Consider the following 22,311-nt stretch of genomic DNA (forward strand, 5'->3'; position numbering starts at 1 on the left):
AAACTTTCCTGAAACTTTCCTTTCCTTTCCTGAAACTTTCCTTTCCTTTCCTGAAACTTTCCTTTCCTGAAACTTTCCTGAAACTTTCCTTTCCTTAACTTTCCTAAACTTTCCTAAACTTTCCTTTCCTAAACTTTCCTAAACTTTCCTAAACTTTCCTTTCCTAAACTTTCCTTTCCTAAACTTTCCTAAACTTTCCTTTCCTAAACATTCCTTTCCTAAACTTTCCTTTCCTAAACTTTCCTAAACTTTCCTAAACTTTCCTTTCCGAAACTTTCCTTTCCTAAACTTTCCTAAACTTTCCTTTCCTAAACTTTCCTTTCCTAAACTTTCCTTTCCATGTCGTTTAGCAGAGCTGTGGCCTGCAACTTGACTCAAACTTCCCATTCCTTACACAGATGTGCTGCAGCCTAAGTTGCTCAGAGGAAAACTGGACTTCTTATCTGCCAGCAAATCTATTTATTAACTACACCATTTGCTGTCAGCTAGGGAAGGTGAAACTAGACTGACGAGATTTCATTAATTCAAACAATACAATCAGAACAAATTTCAGAGGAATCACAGAATTTCAGAATATTCTGAGCTGGAAGGGGCTCACAGGGATTATCAAAGCCCCACTCCTAAAGAACTGAGAGAAATCTTACTGCATTGGAGACTACAACTCAGATAGAAGCAATTTCTTTCATGATGAACTGTTTTCTATTGAATAAAAGATAAGCTAAATATGAGCCAATATATTCAATTTTATAGTTAAACTTTTAAACTTTTTAAACAAAGCATGTATTGAAAGGCTCCTGAATATGTCCCTATCAGGCATGAGAAAGCTTGGCCTGGTGTACGTTTGATTTTATTTTCCATCCTTACTGTAAAACTGACATTTCTCCACGTAACTTGAGAGTCTTTACTATTCTTGGCACCCAATAAAACTTTCCATATGAAAGCCTCTATTTCAATTTTCACCAGTGAAAACACACTTTCACTTTGTTGAGACAGAAGTTGAAGTTTCTTACTTTATTGTATTGAAAGCTATATTTGCCGCATACAAAAAAAGCCCCAGAAAACCCAGCAACAGCCTTTGGAAATGCCAGAACACTGGTACAGGCTATGTAAAACTGCTTTTCTAAGAGACACAACTGAATTAAAATACTGTGAGGGCACAAGTGAAGAGAAATATATAGAATCATAGAATCTTATATTTTATACAAACTTGTCTTCAGTTCTTAACAGCTTAATCTTCCAGCCTGACAGACTACCCAGCATGAACCAGCTGGTTATCAGTGTACTACTGGGAACACAACATGTCATGTTTCTGCAAGGGAGGTTGTAAAGAACAACTCTGAAGTTTCACTGGTTCTCTATTCATGGCGGCTGTGACTGCAATTCCTTCCAGATAGTTTTAGCATCAGGCTATATGCCATATTCTCTCCACTTTTCAAGAAACTGACAAAGGTTTGCCTGGGGTTCTGTGGTCCTATGGTATGAAAGTAGTTTAGATAGGTACAATATTCTCACTATCACTTCACTAAATTATTTACCTTAATGTGGATGTGATTTTTATAATATATGATGATTTGTATCCCATCAAAGCTGTATGTCACTTACCACATTGCTGCATGTCCTATACCGGATGTTCCGTCCTTCACAGGTCCTGTGTCCAAAAATTAAAAACAAATCCAAAAACATTAATAGCTGAATATAAAAAGCCAACACATAATGTTTACTGTGTCATTAACTTCCCCATATATATCTCTAACCACCTAATCCCTCACCAACCTGCTTCTCCAAAGTAAAGTGTTATGTGTCCCTATTGAGTTATGAAATCTACAACTCCTTAGTTTCCTATCTTTGGTTTAAAAATTACTTTCTCCAAGGTAGCATAATCTTGAAAATGAAATTAGAAGTGAGAATACAGAACTTAACTGGAAAACAGTATCTGAATGACATAAATAATGTCTCATGTCTCCAAGCAAATCCTAACGATTTCACAAGGGCATAGCTCTGTGTCTACCTGGGCACACTCTCTAGCACTGGCACAGTCTGCACAGGCAGGCTTTGTTTTCTGGGGAGCAAATGGGCACTGGGATGAGGGAACTATGCCTGCAGCAGCATGAACTCATAGTATAGTCTGGGTTGGAAGAGATCATCTACTTCCAATCCCACTGCATTGACAGGGACATCTTTCACTTAGACCAGATTTCTCAAGAGCCCCATTCAACCTGGCCTTGAACCCTTTTGGGGATGAGACATCCAAAGCTTCTCCTGACAACTTGTTTCAGTGCCTCACCACTCTCACAGTAAAAAAAAATTCTTCTTAATATTTAATTTAGACCCACTCTCTCAGTTTAGATTTACTCTCTTCCAGGATAGCATGACATAGGGTTTTCCCAATTTCATATGAGGGAAGGAGAGCATAAAGTTTCCTCTCAGTTCAGGGGTTCTGCTGGTGCAGAACAGCATTCAAAGAGCAACAGTGAGGTCAAGGAGAGCACATACCCTGATGTGTGCTCTCCATGGCTCTCCTCCTTTTGTCCCACAGCAGACCCACACCAGCCAGGATGCTGGCAGGGCTCTCAAAAGAAAGGTCAACAGCCAGATACCTTTCTAGCACTCAGCAGCATATACTCTGAGCATTTGAGCTGAGGTGAAGTTTCATGTGTTTTATGAGTTCAGACAGTATACTCTGCCAAGGCCCTCATGCAAATCAGAATGTATGATTCGGCTTTTAAAATATATCCTTCAAAAGAATAGTAACAATCACACATACATTCAGGAATAAATTCCTGCCAATCCTGATTTTTAAAATCCAAACAATTTTGAACTATCCAAGGGAAAGGACAGCAGAATCTGCATTGATTTTTTTCTACTTTTATTTTTCTTTTAAAGCAGAGAACTTTTCCCATATTGACTCTAAAATAAATGTAGCAAGTTTTCTTTGAGTTAACTCATCTTCTCTGTCTTCATTATCCACAAGACTTAATTGTGAAATTCATCTGGTAGTCATTTATATATCACAGTTGTCTAAATGATCACAAGAGAAGACAAATACATAAATAAACCTCATCACATTTTCAGAATAAATCTAAGTGGAAAGATAACGTGTTCTGTTGTGCAGCATTTGGCATATAAAAAGCATAACAGAAATACTACTAATCACTATCACTACCACTAATTCAATAATTTTGTAGCATTATATATTCAATTCCAGTGAATTCTGATCTTTACAATCTTGCACAGAAGTGAAAATGTGCACAGAGTATCTAGCACTAGAAAAAATATTTTGGCAGTACAATAATAAAAACTATATTCATAATAGACTATGAACTAAAAAACCCATTAACAAGAAAACACCCAAACAAGACTCCCTCCCCAGCACACTATTCCAGTAATTCCTAAGCAATACAGGCAAACTTGGAAAAATAGTGTGGAAACGTGTTTATACTGCATTCAATAAATTTACTTTGCTAATGGTAGATAGCAAATAAAAAAGTATATTTTGCAGAATGCAGGCAGCCCTAGTTCAGGCCTCATTTATCACACTGAATACCTTGTTCATCCAGCTTGGTACCTGCCTTATGTGTCTCTCAGAAATGTCACACAACCTGCCAGACATTACTTTGCTTCACACAGACTTGCTGTTAGCACAATTTCAAATACTGTAACTGATTAATCTTGGAACCACTGAACTTCCAGGAGAACTTTAGCATCCTTTCTATCAGCTGCCTCTCAGTTTCTTCTTCTTTTCACGGTTTCTTCATATTATCTTTTTTTAAATGAAAAAACCCACTCACTTGTCACTTATTCTCTACGTTAGGAAAAAGAATAGGTTCTTTCATTAAACATATGACAAAACAACTATTCCATTCTTTTCTTCCACTTTTCTTATTGTGGCCAATGGCCAGTGATTTTCAGATAAAATGTGCAGTTCTGGATGCAACTAGTGCTCTTATGATTCACAAAGACTAGGAAACGCTCTTGGAAAATTCCCCTTTTTTCCTCAGCAAGGCCACACTTTGGAGTTTGGTTATTTAAACTCACTTGTTTCCTAGTTATCACCTATCAGCCAAAAGCAGGTAAACAGCTTTCAGCCTTAGATAATAGATTTTTGCAATAGATTTGCATAGTCATTTGTGTTTCAGATCTACCCTAACTCAGGACAGTATTCGAGAGTCTCTTAAGCACAAGCAACTATTTCGGAATGCAAACTCACGGGACTTACATGCATTTCTCAGCATGGACACTTTGCAGAATTCCACAGCACTGAGCCTTTAACATGCATGGAAGGATCATGGCAGACTACTGAGCCCATGTTGAGAGATACAGTCATCATTCACCCTCTGATCTCTGCAGGATATAAATGACATCTCCTACCAACCAGGAGTACACACAGCTAGTAGGAAAACTCAGAAGTCAACCAAAATGCCAAGTTCATCTTGAAGAGCACAGAAAGAGTGGGAGAAGTAAGCAGTACTTTTAGCCTTCTCTGTTATCTACACTGCAGGGGATTTTTCAGTGGAAAAAGGTAGCTGAGGGTTTGGCTTGACAGGGAATTTTTATCATGTGAATATGAAAGAAAAGCAAGCTGTTGGGAATCATGTTTCATTCCTTAAACTTAGTCACTTATTTCCAGTAAAGTTTCTGAAAGAGGTTAACAACTCCTAATATATTAAAATATTCACTTCTCTTAATGTAAACAGCCCAAACCCCTGGTATTTATTTCTCCAGGCTCCAGTTTATAGACATAGTTCACTCCCCTCCCCCCCCACCAAGATCTCAAGTAGATGTGTATTTGTACTCAGCTAGAGTTAGAAGCCTTGCAAAAATCCATTCCAGAAAGAATAGCAACCCCCTGCCAAAGTTGCCTTTATCTGTAATTACTGAAGACTATCAAAGACATTTTCAGAGAAGGACCTCATCAACTCCTGCCAGTCTCAGCAGTCATCAGATTTTGAATTGCTTTTCTTAAAAAACAAGCCTGCACATAAATAAGCAACTATGAGCTGTGGGTGGGTTATTTTTGTGCATATGAATTTTGATGCAGCTGTTCACTACAGGGTTTAGAAGTTGATGCAATATTGAATAATCTCCACTATTTTATTTTCACACCCCTTGATAGCCAGTTTTCTGGGAGAGATTCTGGTTTCTGCATTGTACTTGTGAGATAAATATGCTGTGGGTCTGTCTTCCATGAGATTTAAGGCAGGCTGTGGCATGAAGCCAGGCTATACATGCAGGGATAACACAATCTTGCATCTCCTTTTCTTCACACTGTTGCTCTCACCTCTTTCCCAAATGTGGCACATTGTTATGACCCCCTGTCATCCTCAATACAATTTCTATGTTTGTGCTCCTCTGAGGAATAGTCAGTGTCTTTTACTCTTTCATTCTCCTGTAAAGGAAATGAGAAAGAAAGCCCTGAACGCCAAATTGTTATGAACAAGGAGTTCACTTTTTGAAACTATTTGATAGGGTCTGCTAAACTCATGTATAAATTATTCAATCAACAATAATTTGCTAAGATTGTAAAATATTTTTCCATACTCTTTCGTTCACAAGCACTTTGCCTGCCACTGTGGGTTGTTGAGATCCACTGGTCTGTTTTGCCATGCATCTGTAGAAATCTTTTATTCTCTATGTTTAGAAGACTATCTCCTACAAGATCCTGCATATTGTTGAAATGTAAAACACCAGAAGAGTTACATAAATAGTTAACTTTGAAACAAGAAAAGTTGGCATGGATGCACAAGCCAAATTTTCCCGGCAAGTTTAGTTACAGATCATATGAATATTCTTTCTTCTGCAGTCAAAAAAATAAACAACCAGGAGGCAAAATACTAACTTCAGTCACTACATTCAGAAAACCATCAAGGCAAATAAAACCATGTGTACTAATCTGGGGCCACAGAAGGCCAGCTTTTGAATAAATAACTTTTTTCACAACCTTGGTATTAGGCAATCAGTAATTCTGATGTAAATGATATTATACTTAGCATCAATGGCCCCATGTGCACCTCATGAGGCTTAACAAGACCAAGTGCAAGATCCTGCATGGGAGGAACTCTAGAATAAATACAGACTGAGTGATGAATTGACCAAGAGCAGAGAAGGGCTTGGGGATACTGGTGGATGAAAAATTAAATATGAGCTGACAGTGTGCACTGCAGTCCAGAAAGCAAATTTTATCCTGGGCTGCATAAAGGGGAGCACAGCCACTAGTCAAGGGAGATGATTTTCTTCTACCACTATGCTCTCATGTGACCCAATATGGAGTGCTGTGTTCAGCTCCGTGTCCCCAGCAACAGACAGAACCTGAACTGTGCAAGCAGATCCAAGCCATAAAAATAATTAGTGGGGTGAAACACCTCTCCTATGAAGAAAGACTGGGAATGTGAAGGTTACAGGTGGGTTCATGAGGGGAAAATCATGTTTAACTAAATTTCCTTATATAACAAGGCCAGCCATCTCATTGATTAGTAGGTGGATTTTTATTAGAATTTAGCAATGTTTTTTATGCAATTTGCATGGTATCCTTCTGTTAAATTTTCACTTCTAAGTTCTTCTTTGTCTCATTCCAAGTCACTGATGGTGGTTTTCTGAGTAACATCTGATATTAAATAACACTGCCTAAATTCAGAAAAATATGACTGGCTAGTCCACTTAAAATAATGAAGATCCAATTTAAGAAAAAAAAAATGGAAAATACAAAAGAAAATCTGTCAGAGTGCTTTCAGGATGCTGATTATTTTCAGCAGTTAGTTTTGCATATATTTTCATCAATGCAGTATTTTTTATTTTCATAATAATATTTTAAGAAGTGTATTTAATTTTAGATTTGCACATATAATATATGTTGCAGATATACAGAAAGCAACTACAGTGTGAATGTTTTTCACTATGCAAGAAAGGCATAAAAACAAAATTAATAATAATAAAAAAATCTTTTCAGCAAAACAAGGATGAGAGGTCTCTTCACAACCCAAGTGGGAAGAACTACAGTATAAAATCTCTCCTGTTGTTCTGTATCACAAATACACCAGATAGAACATAATGCAGGCCCAGAAGCACTAACACCCCAAATCTGAACATTCTAGAAAGTAGAGCAGGATCCAGGTTCTGCAGCTGGTCTTTATAAAACAAACATGCTGAACAGGATTGCAAGTTCTCCATTCTCTGAGGAAGTTTGCACCAACATCTAAATCATGTGTGTTAGCTCACCTCCACTGAAATTTCTTATGTACAATCTAGTGCTTGGGTCTTTAGAGAATCACATCTTCAATTTCTTACAGCAATTAAGGCTTACAAAAACTCTACATCATGCAAAGGCCTGACTGATTTTATTCTTTTTAATTTAAGCCCAGGAACAGAATTATTGAAAGATTCATGAACAGCTGAGAGCTCTTCCAGTGAACCTGGACATATGAAGAGTATATCATCTGAATGAGGGCTTCATAGACAGTTTTGTTTGGTAGGCTACTTCTCAACAGAGAGATGCACTTATGGAGACCATATCCATCACTCACCTATATGTACAATGCTGAGTTCATTCTACTACACACCAGTTTCTCACCCAAAACATCAATACATAACATCTCAGTGTCAGGTCTAGCAAGGGATTCCACAGGAAAACAACACTAGGAAAGCATTTTCTATAATTTTAGATCCTCCAGTAAGGCACTGAAGCCAGAAATTAGGACAGGCAGCACAGTGTGTCTAACTGGTTTTCTGAAGACCACCAGCAGTCACTCCACAGATTACAGTGCTGATTTACATTGTGTGAAATTTGCAGCTTGTTATACCACTGACATGTTGACTCAGATATGTTGCTTGCTGCTTCTGCCATTAGAATCTGAGAGCTGTACTCTCAAATATTTGGAAAAGTTATTCCAACATATGAAACCAGAAAATGGTTTCAAACTTCTAATAATTACAGATTTCATTAATTGCAGATAATTAGAAAAATAAATTCCTTTTTAAAATGCTGCTAGGTGGCACAGACTTAGGCAGAAACACCTAAAAACTAAAGAAATTAAAAATTTCTTCCAGCTATTTGTAATCATACACTATATCATGGAGGATGTCCTTTATAGAGTAAACCATCTCAAAGTATCAACTGAAGCAGAAAAAAACAGCACTTCTGGTATCCTGAAGGTCTTTGAAGGAAGCAATATGCTACACTAGTAAAAAATACACTTTTAAACAAGGTAATGAGAAGCAGCTTCCTAAATAATTTCATAGTGCAGGTCACCTAAGATTTTATGACATTGACTATACTCTTTATGAATGATGTAACATACTTCAACAGAATGCTATTTATTTTTGGGGATGCATTCAACAACGCTGATAGCGTTTGTGCACAAATATTTAGCTCTTTATTCTGCAGACCTTAAACTAGAAAATGGCTTATTCTCAAGGTCATAAAATCCTACAGTACTTAAACTGATTGTTTTGACCAATATAGGAACATTTCATAAATTTTTAAAAGCATAATCTGGCTTATTTAGTAGTGCCAGGATAGAGCAGACTGCATTTATATCATTACTCAGTAATTACAGTAATACGTGTCAGCTTCTATCTGGTAAAGAAGCTACCCCCAACCTACATAACTTCACCATTGTAATTTTCACTCAAAAAGTTTAAAGGACCTTTTAACAGTGTTAGATGTGAAAAAGTTCAGAATCTCTGGGAATCAAAGCCCCTGAGACAGATGACTCTGTGAATGAAGTCTGAAAATAAGTGTCACAGACACTTGCTTGGACTACATTCTAAACTTATTTGTGAAGCAGCAACAGTAGCCAATATTTTGGTATCAAAGTTGTATACAGATGAAACTTAATATTTCTTCAAACATTCAGTATTTGGTGTATCCTATTTTCAATGCCAGTCAGAAATGTCATAATAGTTTCTTATTCTCTTATTTAACTTCAAACTAACATGAACAACATGCATCTATTCCATCCTCTGAAAAACAGAAACCATTGATGTTTGATTGTAAATCAATAATATGTGTGATCAAAATCAGAAAATATTAATCCCTAATGAAAAAAAAATCTAATTTATTTTAGGCCCTTTCTGTCTTGTGAAAAATGCATACATCATGAAGTTGACCTAATTTTAGCTATTTTTGCTAGTTTACCAAACTTAGCCTTCAAAGGTATTTCTTGGTTACTCTTTTATGAACCAAGTCAAATGACAATAAAGATGAGAGGCATTTTAGCATATCTATTGTTTTCACTCTGCAAAATGCAATGGCAATGGGCTGAACAATCAAACAAGTGAATCACTTCAGCTAATTTAGCAGGCCAAGGTAGCAGAAAAGTGATTTCATATTTGTAGTTCACTTGCATTACCAAAAAGGCAGTCAACAGGTGAAGAAAGAAAGGCAGGTATTTCTAAAGGAGAGAAAACTATGTTCCAATAAGTAACACACACAGAATGAAGCATATGAACAATACTGGGATTAACTCTCTCATGTTTGTTCCATCTTTTTTTTTTTTCCTTTTTTTTTTAATGTGTGCTTTTCCTTCTCTATTTGATTTGACCTATTCATGTTTTTTTTGGTTTTCTTCTGCTTTTTTAAAATCTTGGACACTTTTATACTGAGGGAAATTTGTCAGGAAAATGTTAATATTGACTTTCCTCTGCTACTATGTATAAAACTCTCACTCCATATTGGAAAACCTCCACTCTTATTCAGAAGTTTACACATTATTTCCCAGAGGTAAGGGTGAAGATCCCAAATTTTGGCCCTTTGGCTCAGATTCTGTAACCTTGGGACTCCCTAACTAGCTCAGCACTCTGTTGTACACCCAAACTATTCTGTGCTTCATGTTTTTTCATAAACAGAAACAAGAGTAACATGAAGGATTTCTAAGCAGTTTGAAGAACAGACTACATATCTACTATGAGCAAAAATTTGCAAATCTCTGGGACATGCTAATCTTCTGCTACACACAGCCTAACTTTAAAAGAAAGTGACAGTGAATTTGGAAGATGATATGAAAAAGAAAAATTATCTTCTTGCCAAGCATAGACAAGGCAAAATGTTATCACTATCATTGTAGTACTCATCAATAAGTAAAGTACAATTCCAGAAAACACAGAACATTTTTAGATCAGGATGGGTGAACAAACGAATAGGAGAATTTATAATTTCTTTTACAATTTGAAAATATATCCCAGTACAGGAAATAAATGAACATGAATTTCAGATATTTAATTCAGGTATTTATTTTTACTTTGTTGAGTTTGGTTGAATCAATATGGACACTTATTAAAACCTGGATGGAACGTATTTGAGTTATTATTAATTGCCATGCTGGATGACAAATGCCAGTAGTGCTGCACAATCAACAGATTGCAAAAAATAAGAGTTGGATTCCAAGCAAGAGGGCAAAGTCCATATTGAATGGCCTCTCTACCTGTATTTTCATAATCCCTGCATCCAAAGCAGCCAATAGTAAATTAAACTTGGTTCACTATAGAAGCTCAAATGTTGACAGTTTGGCCCTCAAGAAAAACAGGAGTGATCTATGGCTCTCCTCTATACAGGTTTTCATGAGTGGTGCTGAATGGCAGTTCATTTAAAAAAAAACAAACCAAACCAAACCAAAAAAACAAAACAAACAAAAAAAACCCAACAAACCAAAACAAAAAACTGAAGGGCAAAACACTCTGAAATGATAAAATGATAAAAATACTCACCCCCTCATCTAACATATAATTAGCCTGGAAGAATCACTTTCAAGTAAGTAGAGGCCAAACCCAGTAACATTTAAAGGGGGTCTGTCCTTTTGTGTAAATAACAACAGTATCATAAATTATAAAGAGTTAATGTGTAAAAAGAGCACGAAAAGTGTAATCCTTTGAGTTTTGGCACTTTAATAGAACTTTATTTTCCTGGGGTTTATTCTGCCCTTGGAATGATCCAGAGCTTGCTGTCAGCATGGGATATCAGGACATATATTTGACTTGGGCTGACAACCCCTCTCTATTTGTATTTATATACGCCCTGACTGGCATATATATTTATATCACTATCATAATGTCCTTAGCGTAATCAGAACCAGTTGTTCTGATGAAATGTACTGTTAAACAGCCACTACCCTGTAAGTTTTGCTATTTAAAACACAAGAATACAGAATTTTTCACTAACACTTTCCATTCTTTCATCACAGCTGTGAAGGCCTAACACAAAACATGTTCCCAAAACAAACAACATAAGCACGAACATGACTTTGGCAAATAAAAGCAGGAAAGAAAGCTGGTTTCCTTTATTTAGCTATATATATTAATGATATTTAGGAATGGACAATTAGTTTTTGCATTTCTTCAAAGCAGATGCACTAGGTTCTCTCTATTCATGTGATGCTCTGAAAGTCACCTCATACAAAACTAAAAGATACAAGGCATTATAAACATTCCTTCCAGGATGAGAAATATTAAGGATTAATTTGTTCCAATTTGTTCTAAATGTGTTGCCAGTTTTCATTTGCCAGAACAATCTAGCATCTTCCTTCAAGCTGCAGTGAAATTACACAACACAAATACATGAGATAAACTGTACTGACCAAAAAAATTGTCCTTCAGAGATGGACATTTAGATCAAGCCTTGCCAGCTTTGAAGTTCTCATGTGAACAGACTTATTTGGGAACCTTTGACGAGTTTCTTTACCCTGATCTGTCTCTAACTTAGCAGCTAAAAATGTTTGCCTAGCAGACAAACTAATCATGTAAACCCTTTACTTAATTAACAATTGCACATAGACCAGGAAAAATGAAAAACTACCACAAATTTGATAGTGTGCTAATTCCAGGACAAATATTACTCTTTATGATTTATTGCTACTGGCTACCAAAAGCCACACACCTCATTAACTCCCCATTTTCTATCCCAAATACTGGAGGTTTCTATGTCTGAATGGGTCATAATTTGTGGTTGGTTTCTTGAGGCAGGAAGCATTGCTTGGGTCCTGAAGGGACAGTAGTTAAGTAGTGTATGAAACACAATTCTATGTGATTTATGAGGTTATTCCCTGTTCCACTGGTGAAGCTTCAGGGTCTTCCTGAATTGCACAAGAGTCAAAGAGAGTCCAGAATAAATGGTTTGTAATCACATATTAGAGAAGACCATGACAACAACTACTACTATTTGGAAGTCCAAGATTTACCTTCTAGAACCTACAGAGACAGTTCTCATGAGGGAGGAGAGAAAGCACCTATTGCTCAAATTTCCTAGATCACCCAATATGTCTGCGTTCACGTTTACATTAAAGCAACATGTTGAAGGTCACTTATTTTTTTAAGTATAGAGCATGATACACCGTGATCAAAATTAAGTTCCTGTCTCTCAATCTTCAGATTTTGAGGTGAATGTAGAATCACAACCGGCCATGAAACTAACAAGGTATTAGTATCTGGTCTCATGTTTAAAACTAAAATACTTTTTTTAAACCATGGGAATGGAATAACAAAGTACTGATTTTCCACTTATTTCAACAGACTCCTTTGCCTATCTCTCCTTCCAGCAGGCTTTTGCACACAGTCAACTCAATAAATGGGGTTTCTAGGAGATTGTTCACAGATAAAACTAAAATACACAATATCCTATTCTGGTGTTACGGTTCAATGCCTTATGCTGTTTCCGGTCTTCACTAAACAACATCACATATTAAAATGTCAGACAGAGGAAATTAGTTGGACTGTATGGCTGATGTTTGTTATATTAACATCAGTTTTACAAGCACATGAAAATATGAAAGAAGCTATGTAGGATGGAAAATTGTATTATATTATTTTATCCTACAATATATAAGGTATCAGAGATGGCAATAAGCCATATAGTTTTGGTCTGGAGTTTCCCTTTGTATCCTTTATCAGAAATCTCTCAATATTTATCACGTATGCCATATTTACTGCAGGTAAATTTCTTCCTAAAGTTGATAGAAATAATATTTGTTAGAAATACTTTGCAGGTAAGACTTACATAAAATACAGAGTGGAAAAGGTGGCAAATGAGTTGCTCATTTTCCATTGCAAGCTAGCAAATGGGTAGGAATAAAATCTCAGATGCCTGATTGGGTACCCAGAATTCACCTTTGTACCAAACCATTTTATTTCTGTTTGTTGGGAGGGATCTTGTTAGTATTGAAGACTTCCTACCTGAAATTTAATTTGTAAGATATCCTTTGTAGCTCTTCTACTCTTTGTTATATAGCTCAGGATGCCACATTTAATTAACGTGTTGCTTTTATAGTCAGTGTGGCTGATGCTGTGAGGTACTAAATATAGTGAATTATCTGTATTCCGGTACAAGTGCATGACAACTCTTACTGCTTAAATGGTGAAAGTGGAAGGAAGCTTCAGCTTCAGGAGTTGGCAGCCTTTCAAGCTGTCCAGACCACTTTTTTTATCTCCATGGGTTCTTGCTATATTTTAGAGGGTGTTGCCTTATCAAGCATGTTGGCTGCTTGTCCAAACTAAAAAACAACCACTACCAAAATTTTTTGACATTGAGATGGAAATTTCTGTAGAGGCCTGGTCAATGTAGGTCAAGACTTCCACTGGTTAGTTCTTATGGTCTGACACATATGAATAGGTGGAATTTTTCCATCAATAAAGTAAAAAAACATTCAGCCACCTACTTGCTGCTCAGGCAGCGTCTCAGTGAATATGAGGCTCCTCCTCCACAGGTGCGTGAGCATTCACTCCATGAGCCCCAGGCATCCCACAATGAGTCTCGGTCTTCCTCAGAGCGAGCTGTTCTGGAGCTCTGAGGAGAGGAAAAGGAAAAAAAAATCAGATTAAAAACATTTAGGCATCATAATTACTGTTGCTAGTTTAACCTTTCTTTTTACTGGATATCATCCTGGTTATTGAAAGCACTGAATAAATTGAATAAATCTGTTCTTCTCTGGCATGCACCTGCTGGTTGACAACCAGATCCTTAGTAGTGAATGGTGTATGAATTCACTTTCATCTTTTGAATATCCTGCTTTGTCTCAGTTTGAGGCTAGTGAAGACTGCTCTAAGAGAGGTCTTTGAAGAACAGACAAAGGATTTTTTCTGATTAAGAAATAGAGTATTATAGACATTAGACCTTGTGCTCTGAAGTTTTGCTGCTCTGTTAGAAGCTATGAAAGGGCATATTGAAATGTGCCTTCCAAAATGCTCCTAAGGAAAAACTGAAACACAATATAGTGAATCAATGTGCCAAAAAGGCATTCAATGTAATCACTTTCATGCACTTACCATAAAGAATTTGAACTATCATTGCTTCTCTGTCTAAACATCTATGAAACTTGCCTGAAAAAGTTTCCCTGTTTCATCCCTACTGTTTGCTAACTTAAAAAAGAAAACCCACATTCCCTGAAAAGCAGGAGTTACCAGTGTCAGGTGCAGACTTAGACAGTGCTATTATTCCTGCCAGTAGCTCTGCTCAAACAACTGCTCAGAGAAGCAGCACTGAAGGATTCAGAAACGCTCATCTCTTTGAGGATTAAGTCATAAACATACAGCAGTAGCTGCCTCAAGTACAGCAGTCATACCTGTATTCAGCATTTCATTTTTATTCATGCAAATGCATTGCAGAAACATAGATTTGTTAAGGACATGAATTATTTAACCATCTACATAGATATTGCCCCAGTGGGCAAGGTGGTTTTGCTGGAAAAACTGACTAACCTTGCAAAGTTACACCAAAAATGCCTGTGTCTGATGGAGATAGGCAGTGCTCTCCTTCATAGCTTGACTTGTGCTGTGGGTCATCACCTGGTGAAGGGCAGTTCTAACTGCACTTGAAATTAATGAGAAGGCAAAACAATGATACAAGGGAGACTTTAAAGGTACACCTTAAATAGAGAGACATTGGCAAGCATCACTTCTGGCCCATGTTACAGCAGTCAGCTTTAGCTTTCACAGCATTGTAGAAAATACTGAGTTGGAAGGTACCCATCAGAATCATCAAATCCAACTCTTGGCTCTGCACAGGACACCCCAAGAGTCACAGCATGTGCCTGAAAGCATTGTCCAAACACTCCTTGAACTCAGTCAGGCTGGTGCTGTGACCACTTCCCTAGGAAACTTCTTAGAGTGTCCAACCCTCCTCTAAGTGAAAACCTCTTCCTGATATCCAGCCCAAACCTCCTCCTGACAGAACTTCAGGATATTTCCTCAGGTCCTGCCTCTGGTCACCACAGATCATTGTCCACTCCTCCTCCTCCCCTCATGAGGAAGTTGCAGACTGCAGTAAGTCTGTCCTCAGACTCCTCTTATCCAGGCTGAAGAGACCAAGTGACCTCAGATGCTCCTCACATGGCTTCCCCTCAAGGTTCTTTACAGTCTTTGTTGTCCACTTTTGGAACTCTCTAAGAGTTGAATGTCTTCTCATATTGTGACACCCAAAAACTGCCCCCAGCACTCGAGGTGAGACTACTCCAGTGCAAAAGTAGAGCAGTAAAATCCCCTCCCAGGTGATGATGCTGTGCCATCACCCAGGACCTCCTAGTTGTTGGCAACACTACAGGATTATTTGACACAAAGGTCTAACTCAACACTGAAATAATTTTACCTTCAGTGACGCTGAGTAGTAGTAATGAAATCTGGTGAAATATACCACCCTTGAATATTGTTATTCATAAGTAAAAAAGAAAATTAATTCAGTCTGTGAGAGATAATATAGGGGCTGTCTAATGAGTGTGTAACAATTATTTGACACACTAATTTTATCTTATCTTTATTAAGATAAAAAAAAGAAAAAAGAAGACAAAAAAACCCCAAAAACCAAACAAAAAACCAAAACAAAACCAACCAACCAAACAAAAAAACCCCCAATAACAACAAAAAACACCAAAAACTACAGCAATTGCAAGGGTAAATGTAAAAATTAAAATTTTATAAGTGATCAAATTCTGATTATGACTACATGTGACTCAGTCTTCAGATTTACATTTGAGATAGAAGACATGACAACTTACTGAGGTTATTTTGCCTGACTGCTTTTTGAAGAGTAACTCTTATCAAATGAAAATGAATGCTTTTATTCTCTTAAAATTAAAATATATGTTTGTGCTTCCAGTTTATAGGAAAACAAACACCTTCAAACTGCAGATAGGTGCATGACCTGATCATTCACCCATGTCTGAAAGCCCAAAGACATAATTTAAAAGGGTTGCAAGGTAAACACCTTTGAATCAAGTACTCTTACCTCACCACAAATCATAAGCATCAGTACAACTAGACACTATATGGGTCCAAGTTTTTCTGACATAAATTGTAATCCCACCCAGAGGGGATCCATGAGCCTATTATTTGCATTTCAAAATTTGCTTTAAGGCCTATATATTCCCAAATAAACATGTGATCTCAACCTGGAACAGGCTCCAAGTTTTCTTTTAACAAGTGGAATAAACATATTTAATTTCAACGCCATCCATGTTTAATGTTAAAGAAAGTGGAGTGTTGAAAGTAGAAAGTTGAAAGTAGAGTGTTGTTGTGGCTCCTGTGAGCCACACGGTTAATCTTGAGCCTGAAAGTCTAGAAACATTCAAAAAGTAATTTTCAATTGTTAGGCAACTGTTCATTACAGATTTATTCCGGCTTCAAAGGATATATATATATACACACACAATTACAAGCCAAGAATTCATTGTCTAGCATAGATTTTTCAAAAGTAGCTTATACTGGTAGTTAATAATTTCTACCCACTTTTGACAAAATGAACTAAACTTAAGATTTTGCATTAAAGTAGCAGTCAAGAGTCCTGCAGTGCAAGACCTTCTACAATACTTCTTTAAAGCCCTGAATTTCCTGTCATAAAGAGCAAAGAGAAGGAACAAAAAATGGTGAAAAAAAAAGAGGAGCATTTATGTCCTTAAAGCTGAAAAGAGTAAAGCTGGCACCACTTAAATCTTTCTTTAAGTAACAGTTCCATCACAGAAAAAGCCTTTACTTCTGCCAGCTGTATTTCAGATTGGTGGTTCTCAAAATGCTAGTGTATGTCAAACAAGCAAAATGCAGTCATCAAGGCTCATTATGCCCTGTTGCGGGTATCAGAAGACCTTCCTTGTCCTTTCTGTCCATTCTAAGTGGATGTCAGCCTGAGCTTCCCAGGAAAAACCCATTGATTTGTTCAGACAAAACTCAGGATGCCCTGACATCAGAAGTATCAAGTCAGAAGTGCCAACCTTAAAAAATTTGCTTATTGATGACCTATATAAATAAATAAATCTGCTAGCATTAATCAAAACCAGATCTTCCTTATCCCTTACTATCTTAATCTGATGGTGATCCTGCATCTACCACCCCATACCTCAGCTTCTGTGGGAATGTGCAGGAGGACTCCCAAAGAGTTGCCTAATTAGAAACAAGAACACCTTGTGCTATTGGACCAGAAAGCAAAAAGGATCATATGTTAAAAATGAAATCACTGTTAGTAGACAGGGTAGTCAAGTGAAGATGCTTACAGTAGTAAAAAAATAAATAAATAAATAAATAAATAAATAGGTTTTAAACTACAAATCAAACAAAGGACTTCTCATAGTGCAAAGAAAAGTAATCTGACATAATCAAATAAGACTTAATAGAGCTATGTATCCAACCTGATTCTTCAAAAAATCCTGCTTCAGTGTTTAAAAGTAATTTTTAAATTTACTAAAGACTTGTCAAGCATTTGTGTTATACTCAGTGGTGTTTCCTACGCTTTCCACTTACAGTACACAGAAATCCTTTAGACTATCTGGAATACAAATTCCTTAAATCACAACAGCTACCTGGACATCAAGGAACCTCATCTCTGATAAGAACCAGGTTTCTTTTAAAGGCATATATGTACACATGTATGTGGGTGCATAGAAGGAAAAAAACGGAGAGCAGCAAGACTTCTGTTCATGTCCTGAAGTCTGTAAAAGAAGTTCAACCTTAAGAAAATAAATCTTAGTCTCATATTGGAATTGAATTTAATATTTTGTTTGGAACAGGACTATCCCTACAGAATCCAACTATTTGTCAGTGTCACACAGAAGAGTGTGTGTATAAATGCAGATCATGTGGCTTAATTTCTCCTCTGATTCTGCAGTCTTCCACCTCATTCAGCAAAATGATGTTTAAGTCCTTTTTTCAAGCACCCAGTGTATTTCCTAGATTAAACAACAATACAGATAGTGAAAAATTCAGTTAAATTCTTGTACTACAGCATTGATACAGAATTTAGGCCAGTTATTTCCAAGATAATATGAGCCAGTGAGTTTGGTTAATAAATGTATATCATCTACTTCTTATCATATCCCCCGTGTTTCAGGGTATGATGAAGTGACAGTGACAATATACAAGGCTCCTCTGAGGCCACTGCCTAAACTTGCCTTTAGCTACTGTAAAAATTATGTTAGGGAGAGAAAATTAGTATTTTTTCTTCTATAATGGTCTTTCTGCCCAGACTTTTCAGATAGGCTTAAATGCATCCCTATATGAATCCTTGACAAGCCACACATTCTTCTTTGAGTAATCCTTGAGCATCCTTTTATGTCAGTTTGTCAATGAGATTAAATATATACTTCACAGAGTACTGAAATGCTGTCTGCAGTGAACCAGACAGAAACTGCTTTCAGCACTTCCCTAGGTGTGTAACACAAGGGGATAAAGCGAGTGACCTCAACTCTTTATGAAAACCAGGTATTGTAGAGCTTCAACCAATGTAAATTTATGGTTTATAATATTTCATTTGCACAATGTTATGTATCTTTATTGCATTCCATCCAAGTTAACAGCTGGATTAAAGCCCACATGGGAGACTGTTTGGAAATCTCTGTCTTGAAAAACAGGCAAGGCAGAACAAATTCATAGCTAGTTGAATTAATATTAATAATTACCATTAAAAAAATAACATGCAAGACATTTCTGACTAACTGTTAAAACTTTTCAAACTGAATATCTTGAAAATTTCATATAAAGTTTGCAATGCATATAAAGAAAATGTTTAATCATCTAGACAAAAAGTTGCACATAATTTTAAATGGTACTGTATGACTAAAGCACATTGACTCTTCCAGAATAACTGTACCATACTGAAAAAAGGGCTTATGAAAGTAAGCCTCATCCTTCTGATGAGCATGATTCTCTGGAAACACTAGGATTTCCCATGACAATAGTTTTTCAGTTCCAAGCAGGTATCTTTCCATTTCATGTGCCTCATGAAACCAGTGGTCCCCAAGTCAGCCTTAGCAACCAATGGCTTCAACTTATTTTCTTTTCCCAAAGGTCAGATTCAGAGTCAAGATTCAAGGAAAAGAATCAAGTCAGATCCAGGACAGATGAACACGGTTTAGCTGATATGGTAAATAGCTTGTCTTCCCATTGTCTTGTCTGTATCTCATGTAAAAGCAAAAAAGGACTTCTGCCACCAGACCTGCTACCCAGCCAGCCTACAGAAGGGCCATACAAACCAGAAAATTCTGCCTACCTGACATGCTAACCAAAATAATGGGAGTTCTGCTCTCACAGAAGTTAAAAGATGAAAAGAGAAAATGCCCATGTACCCAATCTGCCCGAGTTGTTTACTGCACCTGAGATGCTCAGTGGTTACAAGTGCCATTGCTGCCATGAAAAACTGCATGCTGTTCCTTATGGCCAGGTCAAAAGGATTCCTATAGAATTGTTCAAAATACTCCTACAATACTGTTTGCTCTGGCAAAAATCCTGGGAAGAAAAATAGCTGGAATGAGTATCAGACATCTTGAGGTGAAAATGTCTATTCCTCAAACACTGTCTCCTCCGCTCCCTAGGAGGAACTAGGAAGAGCAGTGGCTCCCTTCTACTGGGAATGCAACTGTGAGCTCAAAAGCACCATCACACTTGCCCCAGGCTTCACCGTTTTGGAAATTAACTTAGGAATTTTTGCCTCCTTTTCACTTGCAAGTCAAAGCAAAAGGCTTCTGAGGGGATCAAGAGAGAATTTCCTATGGAAAACCCCTGGCACAGGGAACTCTTGATCTGAATGTCTCCAAACTCCAAGGAAGGCACTGGCACAGGAGCACAGGCATGTGAGCATGTATTCTGAACTTTGGGTGACTATGCTCAGATTTTGCTAGTGCAGATAAATGGGCCAGGATTTATTTTTTCGGTCTCTTAAAAAGGAATAAAGAAAAAAACAAAACAAAACAAATTCAACCAAACAAACAAATCAAAACCAAATCTCTTTCTGGATAGTTTTTAATTTACTCTTTCTTCTTGCCCAAAATCATCCATCACTTAAAGGAAACAGGATAAGACACCTTGATGAGGATTGAAGAGGAAATCCTACCAAGATATTCTGCTCCCATGAACAAAGGGAAGGAGCAATAGGTGGATTTTTCTTTACCCTAAAGGAAAACCCCTGATACACATACAGCTAGCTCAGTTCAGGGACATTAGCAAAAATTTGCTATGTTAGTCCTTTCAGTGCTGGGTTTCTTTTTGTCTTCTCTTATTCTTAACAAGAAGGCAGACTCATTACTAGGGAGGCAGAAAAAGATATAATACAGTATGTTTTCCTTTTGCACAGGAAAGCAAAGTTTTATTGAGAGGGCAATAATCTCACATCCCTTCGTAACCATTACCTGATATGGCAATTGCACAAGTAATAGGGTGAAGTGTCACACCAAGCTCCTGAAAACATCGTCTCAGTCTTGTACATGGCTGCACCCTCTTACATCAGTTATCTCCACACATCAGCTCATCTCACAAGGATAAGAGCATTGCCAGTGCTGTCCTCATAGTCCCAAGGGATACAGCTGTGCTGTGAATATGGCAGGACACAGCTTCCAGTGTGCAACACCGAGAGTAATCAATTTACAGCCATTTCAGGACATTAAGAGCTAAGTAGCCTTTCCTAAACCTGGACTGGAAGTTGTATCCCAGGAGAAATGTGCCAAATGTGAGCTCATTTCTTCTCAAAGAAGGGTAGCAGCCAGCTTGAGGGGCAGGGAAGGGGGCTGCTGGCAGAGGATGGAGCTGACACCATATCGCTTCTACGTGTGCACACTGAGCTCTGTGTAACTTTTTATAGCAGTGCCTTATAAACCTCAGATCAGTCGTATCTCTCACCCCTCTTACTCATATGTTAAAACACCAGGAGAGCAATGTGAATGCAAGAGTTTTCTTTCTTGCTCTCACAGACTGAAACTACAACATTTTGTTGTATTCAAATCCTGCCGTGCTTGTGTAAGCACCAGGCATGGGTGATCCAATAAGAGCAAGTCCAAACTGGCTCAGCATCAGACTTGTCGCCTTATTGACTCAGGGCTTTTAAGGCTAGGACTGGTTCAGATAGGTGAAATCACTTTTTAGAATTCGGAACCCATCCAACAGCACGGGTTCAAAAGTGCATCTTGCACTTTAGGACTTTGTCTTCCATGTAGCAAGAACTGTGTGCAGGGAAAAAGTCCACAAGGCACACAGAAAGCAGATGAAAAAAGTAAAATTGTAACCTGCGATGAGGCCTATTGCATGCCAAGTGTTTTCTAAGTGGTGAGAAATGAAAGTATGTGCTGGCTGTGCTGTGCTCATCAGCTTTGAGAAAAAATGGCTAATTTACACCTGACACTGAAAGCTCTGCTGCGCCTCTCAAGGAGGTAGACATTCACATTGAAGAAATTTATATTGGCAATTTTTCTTTTCAGTAAGTAACCTTAATATTCATATATTCACCCTCCCAACCTAACCATCTGTAGAGATCATAATGTCCCCCATGAGCCCTCTCTCACAAAGCACCATGTCATCTGGCTTTAGAAACCCTGGTTCTGAAAGTCAAAATGAGAAGAAAGACACTGTTGCATCAGCATAGATTTTGATCAGCACAGATTTTACTCAGACCTAGGACAGCCCAGCCTCCTCAGGAGGAGATATCACAGCACTAAGGCAAGGTGACACAGGCTGCAACAGGCAGATGACACTCTGGTCAGGAGAAATTCCAGACAAGGGAAGAGAACTTTCCAAAGACTTGGGCAATTTCAGACAACATCTGCAATTACAAGCTTTATTCAAAACAAATGAAGGTTCTTGTTATTCTGGTGGTCTGCCATCGTCCTCAGTTACTTCATGGAGATATGCAAGTGCTTCTTTTAACAACAGGGAGACATATAAAGAGTTGAAGCATTAAGCCTTGGGGGAGGCATGAAAACCAAAAGGGAAATATTTATGAAAAACAGGGAGGGAGGCAGGAAGGCATGCAGGCAGGAGGAAAGAAAGGAGGCAGGAAGGCAGGCAAGAAGACAGGAAGGACCAGGTTTGGTTTCTCCCCCTCACACTCTGTTTTTTGATTTTGTTTGTTTGTTTGTTTGTTTGTTT

The 22,311-nt window shown here is 37.6% G+C and overlaps 1 protein-coding gene across 1 annotated transcript in view; it reads right to left on the bottom strand.

The window, feature by feature from the left end:
* Nucleotides 1–22,311, bottom strand: part of ADAMTSL1 (ADAMTS like 1) — a 385,383-nt gene that overhangs the window by 143,865 nt on the left and 219,207 nt on the right. The window contains exons 3-4 of the mRNA XM_062513020.1: nucleotides 13,638–13,765; nucleotides 1,603–1,648 (exon numbers count right to left, since the gene is read on the bottom strand). Of these exons, the coding sequence (XP_062369004.1) occupies nucleotides 1,603–1,648; nucleotides 13,638–13,765 (174 nt within the window). The remainder of the gene's footprint in view (nucleotides 1–1,602; nucleotides 1,649–13,637; nucleotides 13,766–22,311) is intronic.

This window comes from Cinclus cinclus, chromosome Z, assembly GCF_963662255.1.
Source record: "Cinclus cinclus chromosome Z, bCinCin1.1, whole genome shotgun sequence".
Classification (NCBI taxonomy): Eukaryota; Metazoa; Chordata; class Aves; order Passeriformes; family Cinclidae; genus Cinclus; species Cinclus cinclus.